The 16,089-nt window shown below is 42.6% G+C and overlaps 1 protein-coding gene across 8 annotated transcripts in view; it reads left to right on the top strand.

Moving 5' to 3' along the window:
- TRPM3 (transient receptor potential cation channel subfamily M member 3) overlaps positions 1-16,089 on the top strand; it is a 637,712-nt gene that overhangs the window by 468,538 nt on the left and 153,085 nt on the right. For all 8 annotated transcript variants that reach the window (XM_083186086.1, XM_083186082.1, XM_083186083.1 and 5 more), the window contains exons 4-6: positions 1,369-1,582; positions 3,658-3,782; positions 12,052-12,223. In XM_083186086.1, coding sequence (XP_083042212.1) covers positions 1,369-1,582; positions 3,658-3,782; positions 12,052-12,223 — 511 coding nt within the window. The remainder of the gene's footprint in view (positions 1-1,368; positions 1,583-3,657; positions 3,783-12,051; positions 12,224-16,089) is intronic.

Below are 16,089 nucleotides of genomic sequence, written 5' to 3'. Positions count from 1 at the left end.
ATGAAATATTCCACTAATTTCTAGAACAATGGTTTCAAACTCATGGACCTCCAGCTGTTGTGTAACTACACGTCCCAGCATTCCCTGACACAGTTTTAGCAACCCATTATATAAAATCTGTGTCAGGGTATGCTGGGACGTGTAGTTCCACAACAGCTGAAGGGCCATGAGTTTGACACCACTGTCCTAGAACATTCCTATTCCCACATACAGGAGTTCTGGTAATATACTGCACATTTTCCATATGTAGCATCATTAAGGCAACAAATAAATATAACAGGTTGAATGTCTGTGAATTTCTAAGAAATAAATAGGGCAATGTGGTATTCCACGCCTACTTAGACCTTCATGTAGCAGGTAACATGCGCTAAATGACAGGTTTTCTCCATGCATTTCTGCCATGGCGTACGGCTTTCTGGAAGCACCCATTATATCTGGTAGCTACAGAAAAAAAGATATGTAGTCCAGACACCCAAGTTGATATGTTAAATATAAATGTAATGCATTTCAGATTTAAGGATTTTAGCTGAAGCAGAAATTGATGAGTGAGTACAGTATTGGAACAAAACTTAAATTGCTTTTAAGTAGAGCATTTCACAAAGGATAAATGGAAAAGACAAGTCCATAATTCGCAATTGTTCAATGTGGCCACAACCATGGGTTCCCAGGAGGCTGGTCTACACTAAATAATGCAGGAGAATACCCCAGAATACCCCAATTCTTCTGGATATTCCATATAAGTTGCCAATTATGGACAACCTGATAATGACTCTATTCCCTACACAAACAAAATAACTTTTTATTGTTTTTAATTAAAAGTGGTCTATTGTATATGTGAAATGCCAATAAAAATAGACCTACCAGGAAGACACTACTGCCTATAGTAAAATAGCTGTTAACTCTTTGAGTGCCAAAATCTCAGCGTGAGATGTTACAAAATATTGTCTACAAATGCCAGCGTCACTCACATTTGTTATATAAATTCAAATAAAAAATGTTGTGTAAAAAAGATTACGTTTCCTATATAAGGTAAACATTACAGGCCATTATGATTAATAAATATGTTTGCTTGTCAATTTTCAAACCTATTTTGACAAATTCACTTGGCGCTCAAAGGGCTAATGTACTTGTGTAGGTGATAAGTATTTTTTTCCAATGCCATTCAGTACTCATAGGGCCTTAGAAGTGGCAGAAGTAGAGGTATATGCGTGCCATCTTTGTAATGTAATCTCACTCAGTAGGCATATCCACACGCATTTATTTTATACAGATATAAGATATTAATTTGAAATAAAGTCAGTAGTATATAACATATATTCTTCTGCACAACATATATTTAAACATTTTCTGTTTTCTGCCCGGTTACAGTATGTTCGTGTTTCCTTTGACACCAAGCCTGACCTTTTGCTGCACCTCATGACAAAGGAGTGGCAGCTAGAACTGCCAAAGCTTCTCATATCTGTCCACGGAGGCCTCCAAAACTTTGAGCTACAGCCAAAACTAAAACAGGTCTTTGGAAAAGGCCTAATCAAAGCTGCCATGACAACAGGAGCCTGGATATTCACTGGGGGAGTAAACACTGGTAAAAATCACTTTATCTGTCACATAAAGTAAATCATATTACACACTGATGCATGCTTAACAACTTTGTACATGTAGATTTACTGAATGATGACATTTGGCATACTGTATCATACACAACCCAAGGTTTACTGGTACCACTAAAACAGGTATTTTTAAGAGATAACCCACAAAAATTTGTAATAAATAAGCCTCTTTTTCCAATTCACTAGAATCTTAGGTAGTTCAGATACTTCTTTAATTATATATTTAACTAGCATTTTATTGATTTGCTGTTCTAGTGATGGCAATAAAAACAGACCTAATCCATCTAAGACCATAAGGATTTCTCTCCTGTGCTGGAAAGCACATATCTTTTTATGAGGACATAAATATAGGTTATATAGCTCACCAACCGATTTCCGCACTAAAGAGACTCATAAGGAGGATCAGATATCACATTTATTTTATTATTCTCTGTATCAAATGACTGGTTTTAAATAGTCAAAAGATTTACATTACATGTGCCCACACTCCACCCACCAAGAGGATGTATTAGATCCAGAGAGGTCTTGATAGATAAAATCATTACAAATGTAACCCTTGATAATATGTAGTTGGTAAGACGAGTGCATTAATTTACTCATAATGGGTTTATTAGCCCAAGCGCATTTGACACATGCGTGTAAACCAACGGAAGGGCTTATAGCAACATTTCCATGTAGTCGCAGAAACAGGCACAGAAACCGTACCAGTAAAATAAGCAGACTTGAATCTGGACTCAATCTCTCAATGTCATAAATTTTGTTCTTCACATATAAAAATAAAACATTTTTATGACCTATTTTCCTGTTGCCATATATAGAAATAGAAACAATGTAAAATAATAGAAACATTTAATGTGTAAAGGCTATGTGGATGAGAAAGTGTTCACAAATTGTTCAGAAAGTGGAGGCAATTGGCTTTTTTGATGTTTACAGTTCGAACAATTTTAGAAAAAAATAAGTCAATGAATATTCTTGTACATTGTTACCCTCTCATGCTTGATGTGGGCTTTGCAAAATGTCTGGGATACATTTTCTCAGTGGAGAGTTTCACAGGGAAAGGACCTTGACAATGCCGGTAGAAGTTTGGAAAATGATTTGTATCCTGATAGTTACATGTATGACCGCAACATACAATAGTACAAATGCTTAATGTAGCACTAGTGATCGCTATGTACATTTCCAATTAGAAAATTTCTCCAAAAATAAATGGTAGTCCTCATATCTTTATACCATAGAGTACATATTAGATTATGATACAAAGAAGAAATGGGTCCTGGGCGCTATTATGACAGCAGCTATTCTGAAGGGGGCGTGTGAGTCCCCCTAAAAAGGATATATACTGTAAAAGAACCAAAATATAGCAATAGAACAACGCTTGTGCTTCACTGATAGTAAATTAATTATAAGATGCAGCTAGAATATAGTTTTATATATACCACAATATAAAAATGCATGCATAATAGCACAAAATTTTCCTTTAATATTAAGAAGCCTTGAAAGTTAATATAAACTCAAATTTTAGAGAATACCACACCTCTAGGACCTGATAAATGATGGATGAGGGCAGTGTCCCAGTTAAATGTCCATCTGGGAGATGTCAAGGAAGATTTATATCCAATATATCCATTTTAGAATGTTCTGCTTGGTAGTAGGCAAGGTGACCACAATTGGGGGAGAATGTATATCTCCCGCTGAGGCAGATAAAAGGTACCTGGTAAAGTTCCTCTTTAAAGCCGGTGAAAGTGAAAACAATCCAGGGTGTGGAATCAAGGCTGCAAACACAAGGCTCAATGCGTTTCAATGTGGCTCACATCTTCTTCAGGAGCAGAGTATTACATTATAATAGCTAGTATAGTGCCATATTATCTTTATTTCTGTGTGAAACAATTGGTGAAAATACCTGTCCTTTATTGTCAGCATATGGCATTGTTATAGTAATTAAATATGTGCTATTCCATAATAGCATTTCCTTGAGATATTCATTGCTACGTTACTGTTACATTTCGTCAATTCATTTTTAAAATGTGTACGTCATCCCACAATATTCTAGGTGTCATTCGCCATGTAGGAGATGCTTTAAAAGACCATGCGTCAAAGTCAAGAGGGAAGATCTGCACCATTGGTATTGCCCCCTGGGGGATAGTAGAAAATCAGGAGGACCTCATTGGCAAAGATGTAAGTAACCTTTACAGTTGGGGTGTATGGTTATGGTCATTCAATATAAATGAAATGTTTCTGATTTTATGTACAGAACATAACTACAGTATGTACAGATTTTATGAGCAGAATGTACTGCTGTAACCTATAGTAATTGTGTACATATCTAAGAATCGAGAGAAAAAATTCTGATTAGTTTAGCTCAAAGATTTCCAAACTCAGTCCTCAAGGACCCATGAACATTCTGCTTTTATGTACTGTATATCCATGCTTAAGCACAGGTGATTTAATTCGAATCTCAGTCAATATGATTATACCATCTGTGCTTGAGCATGGATATCCTTAAAACCTGAACTATTAAGGTGTCTTAAGGATTGAGTTTGGGAACCACTGGTTTAGCTATAATACTGTAGTTTGGAAAATTGCTTTGATGTTTGTACATTTGACATTTGTACTTCCCTAGGCAAGTGTGAGTAATTGTGTTTTGTGTTCTTTAAAACAATACATAAAAGTAGTAGCCTGCTACTTGCAGTTAAAGAATACTTTCTCTTCACAAAGATTGCATTATAATGAAGCAAAATTAAGTCTCTTTATAAATACACATAACCAGGGCCGGACTGGGACCAAAAATCCCCCTTGGAATTTTGAGCACACAGGCCCACCTGCGAGCAGCTCTTACAAGGTGCCTGAGGTATGCTTCACAATAAATATATACACTTATATATATAGAGAGGAGTTCACCCGGCACTCATCTAGGAAATAAGCGTTAAATGCTGCGGTGCCTTCCTTGGATCTAGTGTCCTGTATACGTTGCTGTTGAAGGGGTGTTGTCGGTTGAAAATAATAACTCAAGCGACCAGGTTCTAGGATACAATGTGTTAAATATGGAGACTGACACGGGACATTTCAAAACAAAGATAAACATTTATTTAAGCTACAATAATAAAAAACATGCAAATAAGTAACAAGTTATACTCAGCTTTTATATCAGATGTTTTAAGATCTGTCCCGGATGGTTATCATCAGATAAGTAGTTTAAAGAATAAAAATCCAGTCGTCAACAGGGTCCCTCTTAATAACTCTATTGAATTATTACACTGAGGTGGATTAGAAGTCTTAGTCTGCTGCAGACAGACCTACTGTAGCTTCAGGAACCTCTATGCATAAGTCTCTAGGCTTTAAATACCCATCCTGCAGCAAATATCCTAGTATTGTAAGATATTGCTTTCTGGATGTAGCAGTCTGTTCACATGATATAAATTATCCCAAAATGACACGATTCCCATTCACATAGTTATGGACACAATAGCCCATACAGCTTACTAGACAGTTCTGATCAGACATACTGATAGCAGGAACATATATTTCTTACTGTCAGTTTGCCTAAACACTGGCTGCACTTCCCACTCACTATATCTTCCAAGGAAAAGGAAAAAGACAGCTGACACTTAGAATGGAACTATATTTCTAACTGGTGCCTATATGTCTTTAATAGCACTAATCCTAATAAAAAGTACATATATATATATATATATATATATATATATATATATATATATATATATATATATATATAGCAATGAAGTTATACAGATACAAAATGGAGGTTATACATGACAAAATGGCGTCCAAAAAGTAGTTAAAAATATCACCCTATACAAGGAGGCACTCGTCAGACAACTTTATGCAAGCAAAGCAATGTTTATTCCAACATGTTTTGGGATTTATACACACACATATATATATATATATATATATATATATATATTTTACACAAATTAATATAGGCAAGGAGCTGGAATCTGCTTACATTACTTTGGCCGTGCCAAGAGTACAGGATGCCGATGGACCAGGAGGATAGGACTGGAGGGAGGTTTAGGACCCGAGGACAGTGGTCGACGACCACACTTGCTGGTGGTGGGCTGGTTGCAGCACTAGCAGGCAGCATACTGTTTCAAAAAAAGACAGAAAAAAGCAGCGCTGTACCTTTAAAAAACTTTGAAATATTGGATGATCTTTACTATGGTTTTATTAACAATAAAATTGATGAAGCATAAAAAATTCAATTCATAAAAACAATAATAACAATTGATCCCACTTCCACGCTAGCAGCACTTTGAGGGAGAGTCCGTTCCTAGTAATGCCAGACAGTATTGATTATGATATAATAATTACCACTCCTGGTGTATCAGTCTCATTGGTAGATGGTGGAGTCCATGAGTCCAAGTGTTCGGCCCAAAGATGGCACAAATTACCGGTCCACTGGAAAGATGTTGGGGTCCCAATTGACCAGAAAGAATGGAGGGTTTGTAGAGAGATTTTGGGTGACCCTTTAGATGTCAAGCGGGGTTACTGCTGATGGCTTTATCCTGTAGGCTGGTTCGGACTACAATCCTGGTGCGGGTGGTGGAGAGTGGAGCTGGCACCACACTGTTGCAACCTGAGTCCAAAGTCACAGGACACAGTCGTGCGGCATCGCCACACTGCTGGTCACAGAGCTGAATTTTCAGCATCAGGGAGAACCGGCCCTGCCATTGGTTGGTGTGGCCACTGCGTAACTGCGTAACCGACCCCTCCCACAATCCCAGTAATGCTGTGCTGGGCAGGCGTCGGGACTCAGGCATCAGCGGTGACGGCACTGCTCTCCTCAGGACTTCGGGCAGGGGCGTAACTATAGCACCGCAGCCCCTGCGACCGTGGGGGGGGGGCGCTGTGCATGTGCGGGCGCCGGGGGGCTGCTGCAGTGCTATAGTTACACCCCGCTGCCCCGCCGCCATCCCCCGCAGTCTTTACCTGTCAGTGTCTTCTTCAGTACGCGCTGGTCCCGGCTCCCTTCTTCTGCTGTGAGGACCACAACAAAATGTCCGCCCCAATGTAGCAGACAGTTCTCTGAAACTGTCTGCTGCATGGGGGCGAACATTTTGTGGTGGTCCACATAGCAGAAGAAGGGAGCCGGGACCAGCGCGTTCTGAGCGTAGGTAAGACTGTGGGGGATGGGGGGATTTCATGGGCGGCGAGGCGGGGGTTGGTGCGGCGGGGCGGGCGAGGGTTGGTGCGGCGGTGCGGGCGGGGGTTGGTGCGGCGGTGCAGGCGGGGGTTGGTGCGGCGGGGTGCGTGGGTGGGCGCCCTCCCTTTAACGGCGGGGGGGGCGCCCAAAAGCTAGTTACGCCACTGACTTCGGATATGTTGCAAGTGACCCTACATGGATCCACAAAATCGACCCTGCCGGCCATCAGCCAGTCCAGCCCTGCACATAACAGAAAATAGATTTTAATTACACATACAGTACCTCTTGATTTGTCTTTTTTCCTTTTTTGTCATCCTTTTAATGTTTTTTCTCTATGTCTCTCCTCAGCCTCTTGTATGTTGTATAACCGTATCCATCCTACTTGTTGGCTACCCCAAGTATGTTGTCCTACTTCACCCTGTCTGCTCCCTATGTCTCTTATATGCTTTTCAATGTCTGCTCCACATGTCTTACATGCCTATTTCATGTCTCTTATATGCTTTTCAATGTCTGCTCCACATGTCTTACATGCCTATTTCATGTTGTAATCTGCCGACCCATCTCTAACTTTGGATACAACTTGGTAATTATTACATTAGTTATGCAAATAGCGCCTTGTGAGTGCATATAATTAATATTTCTAACTATATAGACATTTATTAAAACTGCTCATCTTGGGATCCAATACAATGACCCAGGTGATGTTAGACTACTGCCATTACAGTTCCAGAATTCTGAGCTCTGGTGACCTCATAAGGAGTACCTAATCTGGATAATCCCAGAAGGTCAGGTACTGCAGAGGCCCTCGGGAAAGATCAGTTTATGAATATTTGGCTCTCCGTGGGGTCCCGCATTTAATCTCCTGGGACCAAATTCAGTTTAGAGTCAGCCACAGACCCCAGAGTCCTGGAAGTTATAGACTAGGGCCGAGATTTAAACTCCCCAGCACAGACTGTACAGTGCCAGTATTACATTTGTATCGGACACCCTGGCTTTCCAATGGATAGGTGTGTAGACAATCCTCACACTATAAGGCAAAATGTCTAGATCTATGCAATAAGAAAGAACCACCAGTAAAGTGGTTCTTCACCAGTGACAAAGGGAAGTTGTATCAAACATTCGAGAGATACATTTCCCATAGCAACTAATTTTGCATAGCAACTAATCTCTGCCTCAGAGTTCCAGAAGCTACCTGCTCCTGGATTGTCGAATTCTTGACTGATAAGAAACAGTTGGTGAAAGTGGGTGAATTCACCTCTCAGGTGCAGTCCATCAGCACTGAGGCCCCCCAGGGCTGTGATCTCTTGCCCCTGCTCTTCACTCTGTACACAGATGACTGCACCTCAGAGCTGCATTCAGTAAAGATTCTTCAATTCGTTGACGATACTACCGCCAAACCCGGGATTGGCCACCCTATCCCAACACCATATTTGTGTGCAGTGGACACTTACACTTCGTGTTTGCCTGGTTTAGTCTTACTTTTTCATGGATCACCACTAGAAGTAGTCAGTGACTACTAATTGCTAAAAGTAATAAAACTTATTAAAGCTTGGTGTGCGGGAGTAGTAGGGATTTTTCACCAGAAATACCTTGGACCCATGCCTTTTATGTGCTTTTACACTGGAATAAGGAATACCCTTTTTGCAGGATCTACCTATAGAAAGAGTCATTATCACTTCTTATAAATGGCTTCAATGTTATTTATGACCTCTTTTGGCTTGTAACTTAATATGATCAGATTAACACTCCCAATGAATGTAATGCCACTGATATAACCTCACAGTACCCCTTCTATGCATTACTTGAATACCTGAAGACACATACAGCCTACACAGGAGATATATAACCAGTTTTCTCCTAGTCTTCCGTATTTCTATTGTTTTCCCTTCCACCTGTGGGGTATTTGAACCAACTGCAATGAACTCTTAAGTTTGAAGCCATATACTGTATATAGGAAGTGCTGTTGACTATTTCTATTGGTAGAACCAAAACTAGACAATGCTACTCCAAAGTCACCATGAGGTGTTCTGGAACCTTCCTTTGAAAAAGGCAGAAAAAACCACAGTACCTTTACATTCACCTATCTCCTCCAGTGACCGCACCAATCTCTTTCTTCACCATAAGCTTTTTTACCTGATTCCCATGCCTCATATATTTTTGAATATTTGTTTTGCATAACACTTGTTATTAACATGTATGGGTACTTGTGAGTTATCCGGGCGCCCGATTTTTGGTCGTATACGCATCGCGTCGCATCGCATGGCATCGTATGTTAACCAAATGGCATGCGATGCGACGCGACGAGATGACCACCCGAACCCGATTTCGCATCGCGTCGCATCGTATGTTAACCAAATGGCATGCGATGCGACGCGACGAGATGACCACCCGAACCCGATTTTACATTGGGTACCATGTAAAGTGATCACGTCGCATCGCATGTTAACCACATGGCATGCGATGCGATGCGATCGTACCCGATTTTAGCAGTGCAAAACCCCCAGAAAGTGTCACAAAAAGTGACACAATGTCAGTCCCACCCCCATTGTGAACGCCACTCCACTATCAACGTGAACCCGAAGCGTGGCGAGCGCAGCGAGCCCGCGAGGGGCGGCGGTACGCGTCCTACGACCTTTTCATGTCCCCACTATCCACGTCGGCGTGGAGTTGAGAATAGAATAGTGTGGCGAGCGCAGCGAGCCACCGAGCCCGAAGCGTGGCGAGCGCAGCGAGCCCCGCGAGGGGACACGGATACCTTCACAGGTAAGCGCGTCCCTTCGCGGGCTTCCCAGGTGTCCACGTCGCCATGGACACCTGGGAAGCCCGCGAAGGGACGCGCTTACCTGTGAAGGTATCCGTGTCCCCTCGCGGGGCTCGCTGCGCTCGCCACGCTTCGGGCTCGGTGGCTCGCTGCGCTCGCCAAACTATTCTATTCTCAACTCCACGCCGACGTGGATAGTGGGGACATGAAAAGGTCGTAGGACGCGGACCGACGCCCCTCGCGGGCTCGCTGCGCTCGCCACGCTTCGGGTTCACGTTGATAGTGGAGTGGCTGTGAGCATCCAATATCATTCATCAATATCATTCATATCTGACACATTAAGGACAACTGAATTAAAGGGAATAACTGTGTAATTAACATATTAAGGGAATAAATTAGAATAACAAACAATCAGAAAGCACACAATAATCAATCAACATCATTATTTATCAAGTAATGTCAGCGCATGCAGAATGCGCTCAAATGCACTGTCTCCCGCCAGGCACTTTCGCCAGACGAACTCCTGCATGTATGAATCCAGGTGATGGCGGGCTGTGCCCCGCTGGCGTTTGTTGCGCCATTTTGCACAACCCCACAGTCTCTCAATGTTCTGGGTGTGTGCACCCGTGTCCGGGTCTACAAAATTAAACCGGTGATTCACCCGCAAGTGGCTGTACCCAGCCCGCTCCAGTTCAGTCGTTTGGTAGGCGCGCCAGCAATCACTGACGATGGTGCTGCCAGGTGCCACGTGTTTCACAATTGCACCGAGGAGAGTGGGTGCATCTCGCTGGGCAACCGCGACCATGAAACAGTCCCCTGTCTCCCGGCACACTCCTCCGAACACCCACTGCTGTGGGAGGATTCTGCCAACATTGGCTTTCCGCTTCACAAATAGTGTTTCATCGACCTCCACCATTTGCCCTGGGCCTCCAATCTGCCGTTGAGGCTGTGCCAGCAAGTCACATTGGCATGCCTCCCGCATCAAGGCGTTATAGAAAATGGTGCTTTTGTTACAGAGCTTCAAATTCTTAGCGCAGAACTCGATTGACGTTAGTTCATCGCACCAGCACCAGATGAAGCGCAGGATAGTCATGAAGGGGAGCCTGCACCCAGGATAGAATAGGGAGGCCCGTAGACTCTGTTTTTTGCTGCAGCTTTTAATGTAGCAGCGCCATTTGCGCTCTTTCAGGGACAGGCGCATAGGGTGGCCATTTGGGCATGTGGCAGTCGATGGGAGCAGCCCTTTCTCCTGCAGGAAGACGACTGTCTCTTCCTCGGTTTTTGGGAGGCTGAAAATGCCATCAACCAAAGCCATTTTGGGACTAATGGGGTAAGGGCCAAAATGGGGCAGGTGTAAGGGACCAAATGGGGCAATATTGGGGCAAATGTCCACAAATTCACCTCACAAATATACTCCAACGCTGTACAACACTTTCTCTCTCTGAATATCACTTGCTCTCTCCTCTGGAAACTACCTCACACTGAATTTCTGCCAGATGTGCCAGAGGGCGGGTTTAAAAATGGGTGGGAACTGTTAACATCGCGTCGCGTCGCATCGCATACCATACAATAAGCATACGATAAGACGCCATGCGACGCGATGGTAAAACGCGTCGCATCGCATCGCATCGTATGCCTTATTATAATGGCATGCGATGACCACATCGGGCGCCCGGATAACTCACAAGTACCCATGTATGTGCTCACCATGTTGTCTGTGTGCTTACCATATTGTCTCCATATATCCAATGTATATTTCCATGGCTACTTACACTTCTCCTCTGTTGTTCTGTTCCCACTGTCATCTGCAGAAATGTAAAACACCAACTCCTCCTCCTGCAACTGCACGGCACTCTGCGTAATATGCTTTTCAGGCTGTGAATTCCTGTCAGAACAATGTGAAATGACATTATAAAATAGGACAGTGCTTCTGATTTCACAATGTAAAACGCTTCTGCACTTTCAGACACAGTTCAAGTAGGCTATTAACAGAAGCGAGTTCTTAACCAGATCATGTAGCTGATTAATATGCAAGCCTTGTGGCATGGTGCACATCAGTTCTATCCCCGCCATCAAACTCCCAAGTCCATGGGTCTTTTATATTAAAATATCAAAATGTTTATGATCTGCTCATGTGCCTGCATGGTGATATCCTTCATTTGCTAACTGTGCATGTTAACCTTCTATTACAAAGCTGAATGAATCAGTGGTTTATACTGATATTTGCTAATTATCTTTTTAGATATTTCACTTTTTTTTACTGTAATCACTGAGCCAATGTTACCATTGTACTAGCATGATGCTGAGGCACTTTGCAGTTACTGTACTGACTAGGAAATGCTTGCCGCCTGATCTAGCCACCACTTCCTACTAATAACCTCTCTGCTGAATTGTTTCATGGCTGGTTCTATGAGCATGGGCCACCGTACATTGGTAGTCTGTATAGAGGAGATAAGTCCCAGTAATGTGGTAAAATGCACTTCATTGTTTTATTCTTTATCTTGTATTTATTCTAAAAGGTGGTTCGACCATATCAGACCATGTCCAATCCCATGAGTAAACTGACGGTACTGAACAGTATGCATTCACATTTTATTCTTGCTGATAATGGGACAACTGGCAAGTATGGTGCAGAAGTCAAACTAAGGCGACAACTGGAAAAACACATCTCCCTCCAGAAAATCAATACAAGTAAGTTAGTGCTTGTTCTGTCATTTTCCACTTGCTAGGACTACTTGATGCTACTTTTCACATGTGCAAATCATTTCATTATCATACAAAAAAAACCATACATGAGTAAATCAAGAGCGCATGCAGGTGTTCATCCACATGCAAAGCCTTCCTAGTGTGGCGTGGACACAAAGTACAATTATTTATGCAGTTTTCAAAAATATCAATTTATTACCAGTTATTTATTTAGCGCACAAATATTCCTCAGCACTTTACAGAGAATATTTAAACATTCACATCAGTCCCTGCCCCAGTGGAGCTTACAATCTATATTCCTTACCAAATGTAAACACACACACAGACATTCTAGGGTTAATTTCTTGGGAGCCTATTAACTTACCAGTATATTTTTGGATGGTGGGAGGAAACTGGAGCACCCAAAGTAAACCCCCAAAAGCATGGGGAGACTATTCAAACTGCAAGTTAGGGCCATGGTGGGAATTAAATCCATTACCTCAACGATGTGAGGCTGTAACCAATACACCATCCATGCTGCCCGTGTAACATCATAGTGCCATTTTGCATGGCTTGAGGTAGGATGACACCACATATTAAGGAATGGGATCATTCGTGAGACTGCATTTACTGTAGGTCTACAAGCATTAGGTCTGCACCATTAGGTCGACTTGCATTTAGGTCGACCTGACTAAAGGTCGACATGGGTTAGGTCAACAGGGTCATTAGGTTGACAGGGTCATTAGGTCGACAGGGTCATTAGGTTGACATGTGTTAGGTCGGCAGGTGTTAGGTCAACAGGGTCATTAGGTCGACATGTATAATGTCGACAGGGTCATTAGGTCAACAGGTTTTTTTTCAATTTTTTTTTTCTTTTTTTCAAGCGTCGACACAGTCAACATAGCACCGCGTGTGCTTCGGGCACACTATTTTATTCTCCCACCACGCCCTAGTGCAGGTATGTCCAACGTTGGCCCTCCAGATGTTTTGAAACTACACATCCCAGCATGCTTTGCCAAAGTTTTGCTATTAGAGAATGCTAAAACTATTGCAAAGCATGCTGGGATGTGTAGTTTCAAAACATCTGGAGGGCCAACGTTGGACATGCCTGCCCTAGTGGATGGTAGGGCATGAAATATCGCCTGTCGGCACATGTCGACTCATAAAACAGTCAAATGACCCCATGTCGACCTTTTGCATGTCGACCTTCCCCATGTCGACCTAATGACCCTGTCGACCTTATAAAAGTCGACCTAATGACCCTGTCAACCTAATGACCCTGTCGACCTCAGTCATGTCGACATTCAGTCATGCATGTCTACCTAAATGCAGTTCGACCTTAATGCAGGTCGACCTAGTGGTGTAGACCTAATGCTTGTAGACCTAAATGCTGTAGACAATATGACCGAATACCACATATTAATTTTAACAAAGAGTGCAAATGATTTCTCTGACCCCAAATGTCTCAAATAGCATGCATAAAATATCAGGAAAGTGCAGCTAATGGTTCATCAGAAGCCTCCTTCTGTAGTACTATTAGGCCTGACTCAGAGGTGGTAGGAGTAAAGTAAATAGAGTAAGTTATACCCCTTTCAGACTCATCCAGGGATTTTTCACATGCACGCGCATAATCCCAGGACTAGCGTGTGTCTGAATGGCTTATCCCAGGATTTTAGTCTACTAAAATCCTGGGTCCTACGCACCTGCAATTGACCCAGGATTTTTGAAAACCCGGGTTTAAAATCCCGGGTAGTATGTCTGAAAGGGGTATAACTATGCACCTTCAAAAATCCATGCTGCACGGCAGGTGGGGCAGATGTAAAATGTGCAGAGAGAGAGTTAAGGTTGTTTAACAATATTTTTAACATTATTATTGTGTATATCCTCTAGTTTGTACGTACAATATTGTTAATGATGTGCGCTGCCGTGGGTCATTAGTGGCATCCCCTTTCAGTAGCGCACGCAGGGGGGTTTCTGAGTACCCAGAACCCCCCCAGGAGTCTAAGGGCCCGGGGCTGAAAGCTGATGGTCCCCTCTTTCCATGGGTATAAGAATTTGTAAAATCGGCCCTTGGGAACCGGAGATATCTAACTTCAAAACAGTGGTCCCCATCCAAGCCTGTTAATTGCTCTTCCCAGTCAGATATTTCAGGTTCTGCCTGACTTAGAGTTTTTCTGAGGATATATTCCAAAAGCTGGGACTCTCCCCCTTTGAGAGACACTAGCAGCTTGTCTCTACTGTTCCCAGAACCAGAGATATCAGCCTTCCAGCAGCTGGTTACTGCTCCAGATCCACACACCTGGTATGTAGTTTTATATACTTATTGGCAGATTGCTCTGCCTCCTGAATTCCCATCCCCTAGTCCCCAATACCATTTGGTAGGTGGGATTCTCTCGTTTTTAATTCTAAGAAATCTGTTTCTGCAAACTGGAGATATCTGCAGTCAAGCAAGCTGTCCTCCCACCAGAAAATTATGAATAATAAGCCCACTCCACTATACTGTACACCCCTCCTCTGCATATTAAACATCCTCTACCACCCTGGAAGTTATGTATCAGGGCCCCTTCATAGAGTCCAATGCCCCCTTCTCCCACCATCTGTGCAGTAAAGGGGAAATTAGCGGAAATTACTGATCAAGGCCCTACATGCTGAGCGGTTGATATAATACCCCCTACCACCCGCGGGACATCAAATCTTCCCCCACCCCTACCGCTGGAGGATCGGTAGGGGCCACAATATATTGCTATGCCCAGGGGTCTACACTGCTGTTATGTATGTATATATATATGTGTGTGTGTGTTATTATTATTATTACTATTATTTATATACATTTGGTCTATCTATAATACTTTAACTGACCCGGCATATACTGGGTCACCTAAGTTTCCATCTCCGTGCTTTGCTCTGCCCCTCTGGAAACCCCCTTCTGAAAATCCTGCGTTTGCCACTGCCTTTCCAGTTACTAGGTAACTTGCTCTGTTTTGCTTTATTGTTACCTCAGAATCAGACCTCATGCATTACATGCTTAATCCGGAGCTCATAATATGGCAGGGATTGCTGCAGCTATGCGGTCTTCTCTTTGCATGCTTCAAAACTCCATTTGTTCAAGGATATAAAATATATAAAAAAGCATATCTAGTGTATTAACATTTTTTAGGTCATGCTTATACTTATTTATAAGACATCTATAAGCTGCAGTAAAATATAAACCTGTAACTAGATAAAAAACCAGAATCACAATAGTAAACAAATAGCCTCCTACCAAATAGGATGGGGTACATATCCAACCAAACAATGTTACCCTATGATGTCTTACATTTAAAATTGCTGCTTGAAAACTGCATAAGTACTTCATGTCCACTCAATACTAGATACAGCGGTACATATACTATTAGGTAGTGACATGTATATAGCTTCACGCGAATTCCTTAATTATTATACATGTTTTTATAATCATTTAAATGCAGTTTGTTGAGGATTACTTAATTAATTATAACTAAATAAGATTATGGATATTTTTAGTATAGTGTATTGATTTAACATTTGAGAAACACAGATTTCACTTTAAGATATTAGTTCCAGGGCCGCCATCAAGTGGGTGCTGTGGGTATAGCTGTCCCAGGCCTGGGCACTCTGGCAGAGAGGAAAGGGCCCAGGCTATTCATTCCGCCCACCACCAGAGACGTTTTTACAGGAAAACGAGCCATGCAACTGCACAGGTGCCGCCGGGCTCGTCCAGCTGCTGTTATTGCCTGGTCCCCCTCCAGCTCACCCGTCGGGCTGCGGCAATATTACATTCAGTGTCTGTGCCGGAAGGGCCGATGGGCCAGTCCACAGACCCGTCCATGCACCACTCAATGAAGTCCCCTGGC

Source organism: Crinia signifera, chromosome 1, assembly GCF_055691185.1.
Source record: "Crinia signifera chromosome 1, ASM5569118v1, whole genome shotgun sequence".
Classification (NCBI taxonomy): Eukaryota; Metazoa; Chordata; class Amphibia; order Anura; family Myobatrachidae; genus Crinia; species Crinia signifera.
Note: the sequence above shows the minus strand (reverse complement) of the source record. Positions and strands in the feature narration are given on the sequence as shown.